The sequence below is a fragment of the Aureobasidium melanogenum genome (assembly GCF_000721775.1).
Source record: "Aureobasidium melanogenum CBS 110374 unplaced genomic scaffold scaffold_5, whole genome shotgun sequence".
In the NCBI taxonomy this organism is placed as follows: domain Eukaryota; kingdom Fungi; phylum Ascomycota; class Dothideomycetes; order Dothideales; family Saccotheciaceae; genus Aureobasidium; species Aureobasidium melanogenum.
Genome location: NW_024470057.1, coordinates 968,683 through 986,311, shown reverse-complemented (window position 1 = coordinate 986,311; position 17,629 = coordinate 968,683). Strand labels below are relative to the sequence as shown.

Below are 17,629 nucleotides of genomic sequence, written 5' to 3'. Positions count from 1 at the left end.
TCCGAACGGTCATCAACATCCACATCTCTCCACAAGATCCCCTCGTTTGCCCGGATCCTTTGTGCCGTCCAATACTTCTTCGGATGCTGCACCAGCAAAAAGACCACAACATGGTCCTCATTCTGCGGAGGAGTCGCGGGGTTTGTCTGATATCGGATGTGCCCCGTGCACTCGGCAGAGCAGGTACGCTTCTTCGGCTCCTACTCCACCAATCTCGACTTCCCTTTCTATACCACAAACACCGAGTTTCGGTCAATTCACCACCCCCTTACTCAAATCAACCTGAATTCTTCGATTCCATGCCGACAAGCCGATTCGTCTGTTATGTCATACCCTTACATGCTCTCGCCCAGATCTAGAAGACAACCTCCTTGTATCCTCTAGGCACCTCTCTCTTGTTGTGTCCTGTGCCCTTCCAGTTGTTCACCCCCCAGCTGCCAAAGCTCGGCGTCCATCCTCCGAATCCGCCGTGTCCCCACGCACCACGAGGTCCACTCCAGCTACCTTTCCAGTATGTGGCTCTGCCCTGCACCTCCAACACACTGACACTGAGGTTGGGAAGCTCAAACTTGAAAGTCCCATCAGCAGAGGCTGTAACAGTCGTGTTTGTCGATGTCACCACTTCTGCCTTGCCAGGAGCGTTGTAACTATCATGACTTGGTGCTGTCAAAACCGTCAACGTGGCAGTGGCGCCTGCCGAGACGCCCTTGAACGACACTGATACGGGTACATTGCTTGTAGCGTTGTACACGGCTGTCTTGAGCATGTGAGATCCTGTCTGGTTGTTGTAACCAGCCACATAGTAAGCAGGTCCAAAGTTGCCGCCACTCGTGGGCAAAGTCTCGGTCACGATGTGGTTAGCCATTAGCTGGAGCATGTGCCAAGAAGTCGACAAGACGTCTTTGGTCGGGTCTGCAGTGAAGCTGATCATGTCTGGAGTCCATTGGTAACTGTTCAGGTTTTGCAATGTTGGGGCGTACGAGGCGCCAATGATCATGTCCGAATTACGTTCGGCTCCGAGAAGGAAGACGGCTTCAGCAACACTGCCCTCCCACGATGGGAAGGCCAGTCTCTGTCGGTTTGAGTTCCAGTCTACTGCAGCCATACTGGCGTTGTTACTCTCAATAACGGCATATTCGCCTGTGTCTCCGTCAGTTTTATTCACTAATCTGTTTGGTACTCAACTTACCAATCAAGATAGGGTGGCTTCTATTGTAGTGATCGAACAGGCTGAATTCATGGACAAAGTTGTCGGGTCTGGAATACTCGTGGTAGTCGAGAGATATATGGTCAGGGATGGGGTCAACAGTAGTCGTTGACGCAATGATGGTGATATCGGGGTAGACTGCCTTGATAGCGCTGGTGAACATTGGGAGACGGTAAGCAGAGTAACTGGAGTTTCCGCCGCCAAGGTTGTCTTCGTTACCGATCTGTGAAGAACGTCAGCAACCATTTGCGCTGGAAGTGGAGCAAGAGATCATGAGAAAATGGGACTTGAGACTTACCTCAACGTAGTTGATCTGGAATGGCTGAGGATAACCCAAGGATGCTCTCAGTGCTCCATACTTAGTACTGGTCGAACCCATCAGAAATTCAAGCTCATCGAGGGCAAACTGGATCCAAGGTTCGAGTTGATCCTGTGGAGTCACTGGTCCGCCAAGGTAGAATCCATCCCAAACAGCAAGAACAGGCTCGAGTTCGAGATCTTCGCACCAGTGAAGGTACTCAATCAAACCCAATCCATCGGTGTTCTCGTAACCCCAGGTGCCGGGTCTGCCAGGTCTGTCCTTGAGAGGACCGATGGTCTCGTTCCACTTCCAGAGGTATGGTGGGGTGTCGCCCTCAAGATTGTTGCCTGCATATTGTCAGCTCTGTCTGGTTCCAATGCCTGATAGTCAGACTGACCTCCAGGGAAACGAAGGAATTTTCCGTTCAATGCCGCCAGTGCTTCGGCGATATCAACGCGCAGACCATTAGGTCTGTTCTTGTAGGTTGGAGGGAAAAGACTGATCAGATTAAAGTCAAGCGATCCACCAGAGACACCAGACTTGTCGAAAGTGAGGTAGAACGAATTGTTCGAGTTTGGTGCAGCAGAGGTAGGGGTGAAGGTGTAGTTGTGCTGGACCCACTCGGTGGGAGAAGCGTGCGATTGCACCTGTGCAGTAGCGAATGTCTCGTTGTTGATGTCAGACTTCAGAGATGCGGTGAATTTGCCATTGTAGGATCCTTTGACCCAGAAGGAGCCGGTATATTGTTGGACCTGAACGCCAATGCCCCAGTATCCACTGCAATGCGTCAGAACTGGGTTTGATAATACACAGACAGTATAAAGCCCTTACGTATTTGAAAAACCAACTTCGTTACTTGTGGCATTGGCAATGGCAACGTTCATAGAGGTAGGAAGAGCACTGGAAAGAGGCTGAGATAAGTTCTTCAGTGACAAAGATGTACCTCCAACAGAGTCGTAGGCCAGGAGAGTAGATGGGTGCTCAGTGCTGCCTTGGAATGCTCTGTTACGAATGAGTTCGGCATAGATTCCGCCATCACCTGAATAGTTAATGTCCTTTGGAAATTAGTCTATAGTCAGAAAACGATAGCATGCTGGGTTGGGATACCTCGAACATCAACCCATACTGAAGAGGAGATGTAGCATTACCACCACTAGCAGCGACTGAGAGATCCAACGCATTGGCTGTAGCAACAAAAGCCGCCAGAGTAACACCTGAGAGCAACATCTTTTTTTTTCGAAGATCGGTGCTTTTGACCGTGTTTTCAATTGATGGTTGTCCTTGCCTTCTTATACTACGCCAGGACATCTCTGCCGATCATCTCTTCGGCAACATTTCCAGATCAACAGGCAACATTTTGGTGATCGATTGTATATTATCCTAGAACTGCGCTGGCAACTCCATGTCCCTCTTTGCCCACAGTCACGTCTTGCATGGCCGGAGGGCCGTGCATGCATATACTCTGCATCTCCTGGTGGATTGCGGAAACTCTGATGATCTCTCCGTACTATTCATCCTGGAGAATACGAGCTCACAATTCATGAAGAAACGCCTTTTGTGAAGAATGATTTTTGATGATGTCAATGATTCTTCCTCTTGATATGCCTGATCCCTTGCCACATACACAGTCCACTTTGTAGGTAGCTGTGGTTTGTTAGCATGTATGGATGCATGGATGTGGATATTGCATACACCCCGCTGCGGGGACGAATGCGGGGGGAGTGTGTGTTGATTTTGATGGGTGACGAGTGATGTATCGACCGTCTTGGACAATTCTGTACGGGGCCGGTGGGTTACGACCTGCGTTCGACGATTCATGCACTCCTCCAAGCCAATGAGTAAAACTTTCTGGTGCCATGCCTTGGAGCCAGCTGAGTATGATGTAGGCATCTTCACATATTTAGCCTAAAGCTGTTTACCTTCGCGTGATAATCCAGAGTCGATCATGCACCCCTCTCAGGACCAGATCAACAAGCATGCGGGACGGATCAGCGTCGTGCTTGCTATTTCAGTTACGGAAGGTGCCACACACTCTCGGCCGTCAGAACTGGATAAACACAAGCATCAAGACGGCAATGGCCAACATCATCTGATTTTGTAGTGTTTAACATCAAGCTAGCTATGACATTCTATTCACAGCCTAAAAACGGTCGGGAACGGATCAGTGTTCTCTCTGTGATAGCCACTCTCTCCACTTTGGTGCGCATCTTCTTCTCCAAGTCTTTCCGTACATACTCATGGGAATTGCGGCGAGCATGGAGCAGAGAACGCACAGACCGAAGAACAGGAAGGCATATCCGTAGCCAGCTGCCTCAATGAAAGGCTGCACGCTATAACTAATGGCAAAATTGATGCAGGACGAGCAAATAGCAAGAACCACAACCAATTCTCCACCAATTCCTGGGAAGCATTCCATAGCGTATGTTGTCGCAATGGAACAAGCCGAAACCTGGTGAGCAATCATAGAGCCTACTCCAAAGGCGATTGTCATCCAGTGTGCTCCTGCTTGTGCTCCAAATCCGTACAAGAAGTATCCGACGGCGGCATAGACGAAGGAGAAGCACAAAGTCCAGAGACGCATTTCAGGCTCCTTCACACCGCCATTTTTACGTGAGAGATGAATCACAATTCGGTCCGACAGAACTCCTGTAAGCCAGCCTACAAAGTTGCCAACCAGCGCAGCAAGGAAGACAAGACCGGTAGAAGAGGTACTCCAGTTGTACGGCGGTTCCGTCAAGATCTCCGAGATTGTATTGAAAGACACGATGCCAGCTGTCGATGATAAGAATACATGTCAGGAAAATGATGAAATTTAACTTACCTGTGCAACCGAATGCAAAGATGCAACCAGAGATGACGACATTTGGGAACAAGAACAGAGAAAACGGCCGACGCAGATATTGGAAATATGTCGTCCTATCTTCTGGGAAATAAACCCAGAGCTTTAACTTCTGCGCATAAGTCCGGCGAGGAAAGTCGCGCTGCTGAGTATTGTGACTCTCGGACTGTATGGTAGTGACTCGATTGAGATCTTTCTTGATGGTATCCTTGTCGTCAGTAGTAGAGTCAACGGGGCTCGCTCGACCCTCAGTGACTGGAAGTACTCCTTGAATCTTTTCGAAGATGAACCTCGGGAATAGCGTCTCTTCAAAGGTGAACATCAGAAGGACCAAAACACCCGCGTCGATCATCGCGACACAATACTGAGTCCATCTTGAGAGCATGTTAGTAGGTGGACTCGTGGTATTGGAAACATACTTACCTCCAGCCAAGATTATCCGAAATGATACCACCAGTTATGAGACCAAGAATACTGCCCAACTGTTGACCGAACAGGTAGAAAGACAGCATCATTCCCCGCTCATGAGCAAAGAACATGTCAAATACCGACAGCTGGATCACAGCTTGGTAGGCACTTGTACCGACGCCGTTCAGGATGTTCGACAAGAACCATTGTGCGGTTCCATTGACACGTCCCTGCCATACACCAGCCAAACAACATATGAGCGTGGTAAACAGAAACACGGGTCTTCGCCCCATTTTGTTGGCCGTGCTGATCCACCAGATATTGCAGAGGCCAAGAAGCAGATAGTTCAGTGCGCTTCCACCGTTCATGTTCACCAGCGAAACGCCAGTATCCTCGGATACAGTTGTCCATGCTGCACCGAGAGTGTTCTCTCCGAATGAAAATGCGCACGCGTACAGCGCAAGCAAGAAGAGCTGATACCACTTCTTCCATCGAGACCATGTGAGGGGGTCCGAGCCGCATTCTGTCGGGCGTGGGATAAGGACAATATCGGATTCGCCTTGATGAATAGCATCAACGTCGTGATTCACTGCGAGGGTCTTAGGAATGCTTGTGTGTGGTATGTGTATGTATCCTACCGTCGACAAGCTGTTCAGTACCAGGTACTTCGAGATCATAGTCCTGGCTCGTCATGATGAACTTTCAAGATACTATTGAAATGAATCAACTGCAGTGTTGCATGTATTGTGGTCGAGGAGACGCTACGTCTTTATAGAGTAGCTAAAAGTGTCAATTGTCAATGAGTGTCGCATGTGCAACATCTCCCGTTCCATGTACATAGGCTCGTCGTACTGATGTTCCTCTGATAGAGGAACGTTAGTGCGGAGAAGGTGAAGGTACAAGCGAGGCCAATAGGAGGTGCAGCTGTTTGCGCGATAAGCTTTAGCCCCAGGATTCAACACGTCTTGCGCGATTAGGTATGGCTGGCTGATCATGTATCTGGGGTAGAGATAGGCCACATTCGATATCATGAACGCCAGCGAGACTGAAGGTACAGCCGACGTGTGCACTCAAAGGATTGAGCATGTATACATCGGCTTGTATCAGGGTCAATGGTAGTCGGAGGCTATCGCATCTTGATACCAACAAGATATAGCATTGCAGCTCCAGATAGCCAGACGAGTCTGGTCGGCAATCGAGACCTGCCTATTTTAGACAGCGATATGGTAGTAGACCTGGCTCCAATTTGGCGGTTCAACATCACAAGATTATCCGGATCAAACCGACTCACCGCTGTATCTCGTCCTCAAGCAAGGCTCAAGCCACCACACAGCGGAGCAATGTAGCGTTCCCAGTCATTCTGACCCTTTTCAAGTCCTTCCGCTTGCACGTCAGAGATCTCATCATGGCTCCTGATTAGCCATACTCTTTCGATGACAGATCTCGTCTTGGCTATGTTGGCAATGGCATTAGATCCGCCTAAGCGATCCAAAGCATACAGAACAAAAGGTCTAGCGTAGTTTGGCACCTCGTCAGGTAGATCTTGCCTTTCAGCCCACTCGAGGTCTTCCATAGGATCGAGCTCGACAGCGGCGACAAAAAGAGGCCAGCTCAAACCAGCAAGTACACCATGCTCGAGGAGGACTGAGACAAGACGGAGGATTTGTTGTACATGTCCAACAACAAGAGGCATCGCTGGAGTTGCACCATTGAGAGCACAATGCAGATAAAGCTCAGCTGCCAGTCTCTTCAGTTCAGCAGATAACTGTAGTAGATCATCTTCTTCGCCGAACACCCTCTGCCTTAGGCTACAGAGTCGGCGCTCTAACGATGCTGCCTGGTACTGGAAGTCAGGTAGAAGACATATGCCTGGCTTTGATCGATGTTGGCGACTCAACTCAGTGATCTGGCACAAGATGGAAACAAGGCCAGCAGAGCAGCCAAGCCAGGCATCAGTTTCTTCGCCGTGTGATGTCCAAAAGTCACTGCCGAAAATTGGCTCCTCGCCACATGCCGTTCGTCCAATGACATCCTGAAAAGCGAAATACTTCTCAGAGAATTCGACAAGCTCATTGGACGATTGTCCGGCTTTTAGATAGAGTTGAGCATTTCTTCTGACTCGGATCAAATCTCGAGCTCCTTTCAAGTGGACGACCCAGCGTTTGTCGCACTCGTTAATGATCTCGTACTGACATAGGATCATCATGATGACCAGTGTTTCAGGATCCATGGCAACTTTCAAGGGGTCTTCAGTACCAAGTCTTCCACGCAACGTGCGAAGAACATTGTCTCCCAGTCTCAGTGAGGTTGAACGAAAAGCGATGTCCTTCTTTGATCTATGGCAGGCCGCGAGAGCAAGCAGAGCGTCCAAGACAGCAGGAGAAGACGTGATGGAAAATGGAAGAATGAGATTGGCAAATGGTGATTTGTTGACAGAACTCGGAACGGTGATTGGGCATATTCTTTCCAGGTAATAAGAAAGTAAATTTGAGTGCATCGGGCTAGGGAGATCAGGCAGCATCGGCAAGGCAGAAGGTATAGAGTGCTGACGAGGTAGAAAGGCAGGCTGTCTTGCAGAGAGCCATGGTGACAATGAAGCAGTACTCAAGGTGTCGTCCCTATCCTGGGTTCGAACGACATCCAAGACTGGCGTAGCTTCCAATGCAAGATTTTCCAAAGTGGTAAGCTGTTCGACGTTTCCTACCGTAGCATTGACGAAGCTGTACGAAGTAATCAGAGGAATTTGAATCCATGATACTTCATCCTCTGTGACATGGATACAAGGTGAAGAAGCATCTGCTTTCTCGGCAGCCTTCTTGCTCCACAAGCCAGCTCTACCAAATGCTCGTCCAGCACTGGCATAGTCTTGCTCCCACTTGAGCTTGATGCTAGTCTCGCAATCAAAACCTTTGGCACGACATTGGCCGCAGACGGGTTTCTGCTCGTCACAACGAACTTTGCGAGCGCGACATTTGTTGCAACCAGTTCTGTTGCGTTTTCGTGGTGGCTCTTGAGGATTCACGCGTTTGCGGGGCATCGCTGGTTTCTGAACTAGAGAAGGTGGGCCTCAAACATGATGGTGCCGCATTCGGTAGGACGATAGGGCGATTGTAATTCCAAGGAAGGTCCAAGTCAGGCTTTGTCTTGTGATGACTGGGGAAAGTTGGGGCAAGATAGGCGGTTGCGTGGCCGAGGGAAGCGCGAGTCACGCCGCTGCCAAGCGCTGGCTTGGACCTTCCCCTTCTCGAGACTTCCCCGCCCTCTCTTTTAGGTCAGCTCGATACCATTGTGTTTTTCGTCAAATCATTATTGTAGGTAGGTGCAGCGTATGATCTGGTAGGTTCCTTCTCGTTTGAATCAGTTGAGCCCCTTGACGTTTCTCTCTTCCTCCGAAGTATCTTCACACAATGTCTAGTCCGCTTTCCTTGAGTTCGACCGTCTTGATCGTCGGTGCAGGGACTTGGGGAGTTTCTACGGCTTTGCACCTGAAAAGGTCTGGTTGGTTCTCTGCCTACCTTGCATCTCATTCACGATGGATAGGTATTGACGTGCTTTTAGACGAGGATACAAGCACGTCACCCTTCTCGACCCCTACCCTGTACCGTCTCCCATATCCGCTGGCAACGATGTCAACAAGATTCTCGAGCTGGGCACTTTTGCTGCTGGCGCCGACTCGGACGAACGTTTCGTCGCAAACACCTTGATCAATGAAGCAACTAGAGGATGGCTCGAAGATCCTGTATTCAGGCCTTACTTTCACGAGACTGGCTGCATCATCGCTGCTACTTCAGAGGCCGGACGTGCTCACATGAACTCTGCCAGCGGTCCAAGTGAGGATGCAGGATGGCTACCCCTCAAGACGAAAGAAGATTTTCATGCAACTATGCCCAAAGGTGTTCTCACCGGAGACTTTCCTGGCTGGGAGGGCTGGTGGATGAAGAAAGGCTCTGGATGGATACACGCCAGAAAGTCTATGGAGAGTGCGGCCAGAGAAGCAGAACGTCTGGGAGCAGTCTTTGTAACTGGAGACGAAAAGGGCAAGGTCGAGAGCCTCATCTTCGAGGACGGTGATGTAAAAGGAGCTAAGACACAAGATGGGGTCGAACACAGAGCAGACCGTACCATACTTTGTGCCGGTGCAAACGCAGGAATCATCTTTGACATGAAGGACCAACTGCGACCCACAGCCTGGACTCTAGCCCATATCAAGATGACAAAGGAGGAGTTACAGCTGTACAAGAATCTGCCAGTCCTGTTCAACATCGAACGAGGTTTCTTTATGGAGCCCGACGAGGACAAGGGTGAGCTAAAGATGTGCGATGAACATCCCGGCTACTGTAACTGGACGGTTGATCCACAGAAGTAAGCCTTCACCGTCGCTAGCAATCTAGGAAGCTGACCTTTGCAGCTCTCAACGATCCAGTGTGCCTTTCGCAAAGCATCAGATCCCAAAAGAGGCAGAAGAAAGAGCTCGAGGCTTCCTTCGCGAGACGATGCCACATCTTGCTGATAGACCATTTAGCTTTGCACGTATCTGTTGGTGTGCAGATACTCCCAACCGTGCCTTTTTGATCTCTAAACATCCTGAGTATCCCAGCCTTGTGCTTGGATGTGGTGCCTCAGGTCATGGCTTCTGTCACATCCCAGTCATCGGTGGATTGTGAGTGCTTTCATACCGGCTGACTATGACGATGGCGTAGCTGACCCTATACATAGTATCACAGATGCCATGGAGGACAAACTAGAACCTCGTATGAAGCATAGCTTCCGTTGGCGTCCAGAGACGGCCGTAAATCGCAAATGGTACGTAGACCGAAGGTACAAACACCACAACTAGTACTGGCGTCTGTTCCAGCCTGCAGGAGCAGTCTCTGGAATGTGTCTTTCAATGAAACGCCATCCGGGACGGCGTCTCGTAGAGCTGAGGACATTCGTTCTGCTAAGTGTGGTGTTCTTATAACCAACATTTGATATCTTGCTAACTGCACCTTTGCTTCAAGGGATGATTTGCAAGATAGATTTGGGCCTGAAGGATCGAACAGGATGATGAACTTCGGAGACATCGTAGAATGGACGAATATTCAACCCGAGATAGCGGAAGCCAGGCTCTAGGCTCTCAGTTGGTCTACTCGATCATGATCCTATGCAATTTTATAGCCACGTGATAGATTAACATACATGGCTGAGATGAGAACTAGACGACCGCAATTCGAACAGACAACATAATTTGGAACTGACGACTATAGATTATACTAAGAGAAGCATGTACCTCATCCAATCGAGTGAGACCCTCGCTCATTCATCCATAATGTCTACTGCAAAGCACATCTATACTACTGCAAAGTGACCTCGCATTTGTGTCCCTTGGGCACAATGACAAAGTAATTCTCCAGATCCATACAATCTGCAGGCATACTCGGAGCAATACGCATCCCTTTACACTCGCGGAAGAGGAAGGCAGTAGCATATCTCAATTCCATCCATGCGAGGTTGATGCCGAGACAGCTGTAGGCACCTGCACCAAACGCACAGAATGTGCTCTTTGCTGCTGCACTCTGCTCCTTGCCCTCAAACCACCGAGAGGGGTCAAATCTAGGATGATCGTTAGCGAGCTACTATTGAATAGTGAATCGTAACACCTACTCTTGGGCGTTTGGCCAGAGGTTCTCATCTCTGTGCATGGTGTATGCTTGGGTGCTGACTGTGGTGCCGGAAGGAACAAAGTATCCGTCGAGTGTTACGCCGCCCTCAGGCACTACTCGAGGCAGACTACCTGGCACGGCACAGTACAATCGCAGTGTCTCGTTGATGACTGCATTGAGAAGGGGCAACTTCTCAAGGTCTGCATCAGTGAAGTCGTCACTCAGTTTGGCGACTTCCTCCTCTAGGGATGCGCGAAGCTGAGGTCGACAAAGAACTGCCCAAGAAAGGAAAGTCATGGTGTTGGCAGTCGTGCCTGAACCAGCAAAGATCAACGAGGTCGACTCGGTTCGAACATCCATATCGTCGACGTGTGCTTCACCTTTTTCGGCTTCAGCCATGATGGTCGCCATCAGATTCGAGTCTTGGCCGCCCTTCCGGGCATTCTCGACAGCTTTGGTGCCGTAGCCGAGAATGTATGAGCTCGAGTTGAAAGCCTCTTTGAGGGGCTTGAAAGGTATGCGGCTTCCGATGGCTCGGAGCCAAGGCATCTCAGCGCCAATTCCGTTGCCAATAAGGGCGGCTTCAAGCACTCGAATATATTCGGTTCTCTGAACAACATATCAGTATGCTAAAGATACTTTTGCTCGACGTTTGACTTACCTTGCCAAGCTCGAGCATACCAAACGATTCGCCAAAGCCAAGGACACCAACGATGTCTGTAGCCATGAATGTCCACCATTTGAGCAAATCCGCAACACCAGTTTGGGCATCGACCTTGATCTTCTCAACAGCAAGGAATGTCTTCTGGCGGACGGTGGGCTCCCAGTGTTCTCTAAGGTATGACTTGCTAAAACCACGAGCAAAGAGCTTCCTACGCTGACCGTGTTCGCGAGGGTTGCGCATAGTGAAGACGCTCAGACGCGGGAAGTTGGTCAGCTTTTCATACCATATGTCCTTGGTGAACTTGGACGAGACAGCATGAATTTGCTTGAATGCGGCTGGGTCTGCAACGGCAACCTCGTTTGGCGAAATACGCACAATGGGGCCATACTTCTTGTGTAGGTCATCGATGTAGAAGATGCGACGTCCTCCGGTAACAGCGAACTTCAGCTGCAAATTGGTATAGCGACTAATCCATGGACCTGGTACATTCTTTAATGGTGATGTTAACGAGATATACAAAGTCTGTCGTTGTTGGTTTGTTAGCAAACGTCCATGTCGCGTGTCCAACATAAATAACAATACCTGTACAATCCAAACCAAAATGGTTATACCGAATCCGAGCAGGATGAGTGAGCCTGACAGAGCAATCATGTTTGAACAGCTGGTGGAGATCAAATGAGACTCGCCTGAGGGAGGGACAGCACAGGACTACTTATCATGCACCTTCAGTTACCTCGTAACCTCGTAACTCACCCTCGCAGCTGTTGGCCACGAGATTCGATTGCCGAGCTATTCGCATTGATATCATCCTTGCGAGTAAGGAACCGAGGACCTGCATCACATCGCTACAACACGCATATATGAAAGCTAAATCCATGAAAGTCCGTAGATAGAGTATGAAAGTACCAGATTATGTAGCACGCGACTCGATTCGTAAAGAGCAAGTTGTCGGAAGTGCACGGCATGAGAAAGATCCGTGATGATCTGCATTCATTATCGTATGCAAGTAGCATGGTACACACTAAGGTGCAGGATGGTTGACAAAGGTGCTGAGAAAACGGTATAACCTTCGGACATTCGTGGGGGAATTGCGAGATAGGCGTTATACGAGGGTGAGGTGTCGACGATAGATCAGCTGGGAGGACGAGAGACTATTCAGAAATAATCCGACTGACACCCATGTCATTGGTCGTTAAGCTTCTGGTCAAGCACTTCGAGCGGGAAGTATAGTGGTTGGAAATCTCCCATAGGACAGAGAACCAACTAGGGTTTTGATATGACGACCAGAACAGGATGTAGCCCAGAGTTATCCGAGCATAATTCTAACCGCCTGTAGTTGTACAGCTGTACGCGTGTTGTCATCAGCTGTGACCTAGCAGAGGACGTAGATCATCCTTGTCGCGCGGACCGAGGTTGAGCAGCAGCAGCAGAAGCCTTGACAGAAGCGACCTGCAAGCTGAATACGAGCCTAAGCAATCGCTAATAACATGGTCTCGTGAGGAGAAGGTCTTTTGCATTTATCTAAGATGCCCAGGGCAGTGATCTTGCACCGCAGGTCTGCAAGCCGATAATGCAACATGAGGGGTTGTGGTTGCTCAGCTTGGTCGCGTTCGGCTGAAGTTTCCATTGACCGCCGAGCGACTTCCCTTGCCTTCTACCCTCGATGGCAAGCTTCTGGATGACATTGCAACCTCATTTTCCAGGAGTTCGGCTCTCCGCAGCAAACATGGGTTGCCCTAGGAGCAGAAGCAATCGTCACAACAAGCGTGTGATGTGTCAGCGATGAGATCCCTTGTCTAGACGTATAGCCGGACACGAATACGGTCAGCAACGATGGAGACACAATGTGCGGAATCTCCTTGGTGATGGAAACCCATAGCCTTTTAGAGCAAGTCATTTTGTGCATGGACGATGCTGAAGCTCAGCCCGTCGTTCCTGCCACTGAACGCAATGGAAGTTGAGCTGTTGTGACGGAAGGCACCACCTTCATCAGCTCATGCCGAAGAACCTGCGCTGGATTATATACTCATGCCTACGCTCACAGCCTCTGTCTAAGAACATACCATCTTCATCCAGCATCACTAAGCCCTGTTGAATCATTCACCATAAATACCAAGCACATCCAGAATGGCCGGACCCAGCCCAATCTCACCTCATGGCGCTCTTGGACCCATGTAAGGCGAGATGCTGCCCCGATAGATTGCATTGCACTAACTCGGCAGTCGTCAAAATGCCGGTCTCTTGTCCTTCCTTGCCGTTACCGGGGGACTCCTGTGGGTACTCAGATCCCGGTCCATGGCTCGCAAACCACTCGAAGAAAAACAGAAGAAGGCGGAAGAAGTCATCGACCGCCATCCCGACTTGACCATGGGACGAAGCAAATCAGAAAGAAATCCGTACACACGTTGATGAAGCTTGTTCAAACACCTAAGCCGGCGAGACGATCCTAACAACCTCTTGACACTCCTGAAACCGGGCATGGACTGGACAGACGACTTCTATAAGTAAAAGCATTAAGTTGATATAGAATAAAGTGGCTGCAGAGAAAGCATCAAAACAACCACCGTGGACTTCGTAGAAACATAAATTATGTCATGACTCGCTCCCCATAGCTCCGAGCCCATTGTAACCATCAGTACCCATGCTTTGCTGCAGCTCTCTAAACAAGATGTAGTGCAAAATGAAACCCAGCCCAGTAACGCCTCACCCAAGATTTCTATAACGAGATGCCGACACCTCATGACTCTTGCTTGAGACCATGTTTTTCGTAGTCCTTTGTGAGCATCTGATCTCTGGCCTCGAAATAGCCTTCCATTCTCCAGCGCCAACTCTCCATATAGGGCTTGAGGTCCGTGACCTCGGGCGACCACCACTTTTCGTGCAGACTCTTAACTCCGCCAAGAAGGTCATCAACCTTGGGATAGTGAATGTTCCATTCATTGCCAAGCTGAGTCCAAGGCATGTTGCCATTCTTGCGGTGTGCATAGTTCAGCAGGTTTTGCTCTGGGAATTGAGGATCGAAGCGGCCGTCTAGCTTGAGCAGTGACATGTAGTAGTCGAAGACTTCGCTCGAAGGCTTGAAAACGAAGAAACCAGCGTTGAGGTAAGCGATGTTGGGGAAGTCGTGGTGCTCATCGGTAGGAGGATAACCATGGTCACGGTTCATCTCAGGCACGCCAGCAAAGTTGTACTCGAGAGGCAAAACTCCTTCGTCCGACTTTATAGCAGCGGGTTGGGTCAAGGTGCCGCGAGTCTCAACGGCCGGATCGGCAAAGATGCCGTCAAGAGGCTCGACCAGAACAGTATCGCCGTCGAGGAAACAGATGCGCTCGAACTGAGTCAACTCCCACAAGCGCAGCTTGGTCATGACGTCCTGCCACGTGCTTGTTTCGGTCTTGACCCAGTCGGCCTTGATAAAGTCTGCCAGAACAACGACCGCACCATCCTTGCGCAATCTCTGTCTTTTTGCTTCCGACACATTCTCAGTGACCAAGACAACAAAGGGGATGGATCCGTCGCGGGATGAGGTCTCTGGTGCGTGTAACAGTTGATATGCGAGGAGGCGTGTAGCAATGAAGTAGTGGTCTTGTTCCCAATTCTCTTCTTGATTGGCTTCTCCAGCGAGGAAGGTCGCAAAGGCGTATTTGGATTTCACCTGGTCGAGTTCGGTAGGATGCCAGTTGTCGTGCGACAGTGACGGAGGCAAGACATCCTTGGCCGTGTCTGTGATGGTCTGGATGACGGCATCGCGATGTTCGTCGTACGTACGCGGGAGAGGAGTGAAGAAGACGGACAGAAAGACGGTGATTGTGATGAGCGGGATCCAGAAAGTCTTTGTATTGCGAAAGGTCGGAGTGCGGCGGAATTGGGGAAGAGGCGACGGCGGAGGGAGTAGATGTTCTTGGGCCATGTTGGCTGCTATGCGGAGCAGGTCGAGAATGCGAAAGTACCGATTTGGCTGCCGCAGCAGGCTCCTTAAGATACTTGAGCGAATGTGGTTGAACGAGCGTCGGGTCGATAAACGAGTGTCGAGTTTGGAATGCGAGGGAAACAGAGATTATTATGGCTTGTTGCAAGGAAATTGACCAACGGCGAAAAAAAGGGACAAGGTTGCAGAGGGATCAAATTATGACATAGCGGCCAGAGTACATACGAGCGTTGGCTGTCTCAATCCTCGATACGATCGCCAATACTAAACCAAAGGCAGCCTCTCAATCTCGAGTCTTGATTGCGCAAGGCGTTGGGGCGCTCGTTAGCACTGCCGATAAGGAAAGGTCACAGATGCCAGCCTGCCAGGAGTTAGCTGCCAAGCTGATATACGGGCTACACAGAGCCCTCCTTGCTGATTGCGACTCCTTCAGCGGTACGTTTCCAGCTGAGGTATCGTCAAAGGGTCACAATACGGGAGTTGGGGAAGAAGGTGGGTGTGCATGAACTGTCCCTGGCTGACTCCACCATCCTTCCAAGTTCCATCACCGAGTGTGCCGGTGCAGCATCGCGCAGTCTGCTTGTAATTGTGACAACTTGCAGTTTCATTGCATGCTACACATTGCTTCCTGATGAAAAGACTACTTCGATTTGTTATGATTGTTCAGAGAAACGAGTTTGAAAGCTGTCAAACGTTCGATCTCCCCCTCTGACATGTGCGCCTCGCATGGTTGTTGTTGTCTCGAACGCCACCGCCAAAAGGTCCTTCTGTTCAGCTCTTGGCACCGCCATCGAACCTTATACTTCTTTGACTTTGCTTTCCATTTCTATACATAGATATGGGCATCTGGTTGAGGCTGTGGAGCTTTCAGATGAGTTCACAGCTTGTTCCTCGAGTATTACCATCGTCAGATCAAGAGATGAAGGTGCTTGAACTCACTATTGTACAACGACAAACACTGCTTGAGCTTGTTCTAGGCAATGTCAGCAAGTCAGTCGGTGGCAGGAATCCTCCCGCCGTGCAATATGATATCCTCTCATCGTGCGCTGTCGGAATTCTGACAAACACTATCGCGACTCAGCCTCTGATATTCCTAACACTTGCTTACAAATGGAGTTCTCGTCGGAGCTGTAGAAGAGCCATGTTGTCGCTGATGACTATACATGATGCTTCGCATCGGAAGGATTGATATCTCCGCGTCTCCCGTGACGCGAAGGCTTGCAGACTGTATGCAGATCACCAGCTCCAGTCGCAAGCATAAAAGGTGCGCAGTCACCGCTCGCTCTCAATACTAACAATACAGCCATCACATCTACAGCATCAGTCACAATGTCCGGATCAGGGATCAAGACCGTGTTTGGCGGAGCTACTGTCGGCCGCAGCTTCAAGACTGCCGAAGACTGCCGCGATGTTTTTAAGATCCTCAAAGCTCATGGTGTCGACACAGTAGACACTGCTCAGCTTTACGGCGAGTCTGAGAAGATTCTCGGACAGGCACAGGCTGGCGAGCAATTCATCATCGACACCAAGACTCCCGGAGGCTTTGCTCCACAGAACAATACCCCAGACCTAATCATCAAGAACGGCCACGAAAGCTCGAAGATATTGGGACCCATCGATATCTTCTACATCCATTCCCCTTCCCAGAGTGAGCCCAATGCTGAGGTCCTTCAAGCCGTCAACGAACTCCACAAAGCCGGTATCTTCAAGAGATTCGGTCTCTCCAACTTCTTGGCCAACGATGTTGAGGCTGTGTACGAATACTGCGAGAAGAACGGCCTTGTCAAGCCGTCTGTCTACCAAGGCAACTACTCGCCCGTCGCTCGTCGCCAGGATACTGAGCTTTTGCCCACCCTCCGCAAACTGGGCATCTCCTTCTACGCTTACAGTCCATTGGCTGGTGGTTTCCTGACCAAGACAAAGCAAGAAGTCCTTGATGGCAAAGGCAGATTCGGCATGGAGATGATCGGCGCGCTCTACACCAACATGTACGCCAAACCTCAACTTCTGGACTCTCTCGTAGAATGGGAGAAGATCGCCAATGAGGCAGGTGTTTCACGCGCCGAACTAGCTTACCGCTGGGTCAAATACAACTCCGCCTTGAAACCTGAACACGGCGACGGACTCATCGTTGGTTCAAGCAGTCTCGAGCAATTGGAACAGACTCTGGAAGGTTTAAGTCATGGCCCTTTGCCTGCTGAGGTTGTCGCGAAAATTGACGCCAACTGGGAAAAAATTCGAGAATTCGCACCACTGGACAACGCTGATGGCATGAGGAAGGCCCAGACGGCTTAGTGCAGGCCAAGTTGAGTCACGCTATGTAGTTCCTACTCACATTACTTCCACATTCAGAGGAGGCCAGACTATTCGTAGCGCCATGTGCTGTTACGACCTTTCGTGATTGAAAAATGGAAGCAGAGGAGTTATACTTTCTTAGTCATAGGTTCAAGAACAGTTCTATGCTCCAAATCATCATGGGGAGTCTAAGAGAAGATCTGAATCATGCATAGGAATGTACTCCAGGAAGATGGCTGCTGCAAGATGGACACTGTGAGACAGGGCCCGCAGGGCAAGATGGAGTATGATTCAAAAAGAAAAAAAAAAAATTGTGAGACAGGGTTGGCCCACCGACAACCTCTT

General features: G+C 49.9%; 7 protein-coding genes across 7 annotated transcripts; 2 read left to right on the top strand and 5 right to left on the bottom strand.

The window, feature by feature from the left end:
* Window positions 1–380: 380 nt before the first annotated feature.
* M437DRAFT_73826 (glycoside hydrolase) lies at window positions 381–2,735 on the bottom strand (the record flags this gene model as incomplete). The annotated part of the gene is made up of 8 exons (XM_041026111.1): window positions 381–412; window positions 484–504; window positions 544–1,118; window positions 1,186–1,430; window positions 1,506–1,855; window positions 1,906–2,285; window positions 2,340–2,563; window positions 2,616–2,735. 8 exons carry the CDS (start codon window positions 2,733–2,735, stop codon window positions 381–383), a joined length of 1,947 nt encoding a protein of 648 aa, XP_040881929.1.
* A 934-nt stretch (window positions 2,736–3,669) lies between these two features.
* Window positions 3,670–5,448, bottom strand: M437DRAFT_43392 (MFS transporter; the record flags this gene model as incomplete). The annotated part of the gene is made up of 5 exons (XM_041020735.1): window positions 3,670–4,280; window positions 4,330–4,555; window positions 4,604–4,721; window positions 4,771–5,344; window positions 5,394–5,448. 5 exons carry the CDS (start codon window positions 5,446–5,448, stop codon window positions 3,670–3,672), a joined length of 1,584 nt encoding a protein of 527 aa, XP_040881928.1.
* A 613-nt stretch (window positions 5,449–6,061) lies between these two features.
* Window positions 6,062–7,792, bottom strand: M437DRAFT_43756 (C6 transcription factor; the record flags this gene model as incomplete). Its single annotated transcript, XM_041020802.1, has 1 exon — window positions 6,062–7,792. One exon carries the CDS (start codon window positions 7,790–7,792, stop codon window positions 6,062–6,064), a length of 1,731 nt encoding a protein of 576 aa, XP_040881927.1.
* Window positions 7,793–8,162: 370 nt separating this feature from the next.
* M437DRAFT_73818 (fructosyl amine:oxygen oxidoreductase-like protein) lies at window positions 8,163–9,867 on the top strand (the record flags this gene model as incomplete). The annotated part of the gene is made up of 5 exons (XM_041026110.1): window positions 8,163–8,248; window positions 8,314–9,117; window positions 9,164–9,415; window positions 9,472–9,558; window positions 9,756–9,867. 5 exons carry the CDS (start codon window positions 8,163–8,165, stop codon window positions 9,865–9,867), a joined length of 1,341 nt encoding a protein of 446 aa, XP_040881926.1.
* Window positions 9,868–10,088: 221 nt separating this feature from the next.
* M437DRAFT_43761 (cytochrome P450 monooxygenase-like protein) lies at window positions 10,089–11,631 on the bottom strand (the record flags this gene model as incomplete). The annotated part of the gene is made up of 3 exons (XM_041020803.1): window positions 10,089–10,347; window positions 10,399–11,006; window positions 11,059–11,631. The coding sequence occupies 3 exons, from the start codon at window positions 11,629–11,631 to the stop codon at window positions 10,089–10,091; spliced, it is 1,440 nt and encodes a 479-aa protein (XP_040881925.1).
* A 2,167-nt stretch (window positions 11,632–13,798) lies between these two features.
* M437DRAFT_82887 (nucleotide-diphospho-sugar transferase) lies at window positions 13,799–14,971 on the bottom strand (the record flags this gene model as incomplete). The annotated part of the gene is made up of 1 exon (XM_041027830.1): window positions 13,799–14,971. The coding sequence occupies one exon, from the start codon at window positions 14,969–14,971 to the stop codon at window positions 13,799–13,801; it is 1,173 nt and encodes a 390-aa protein (XP_040881924.1).
* A 1,347-nt stretch (window positions 14,972–16,318) lies between these two features.
* Window positions 16,319–17,284, top strand: M437DRAFT_82886 (Aldo/keto reductase; the record flags this gene model as incomplete). Its single annotated transcript, XM_041027829.1, has 1 exon — window positions 16,319–17,284. One exon carries the CDS (start codon window positions 16,319–16,321, stop codon window positions 17,282–17,284), a length of 966 nt encoding a protein of 321 aa, XP_040881923.1.
* Between the last annotated feature and the right edge of the window lie 345 nt (window positions 17,285–17,629).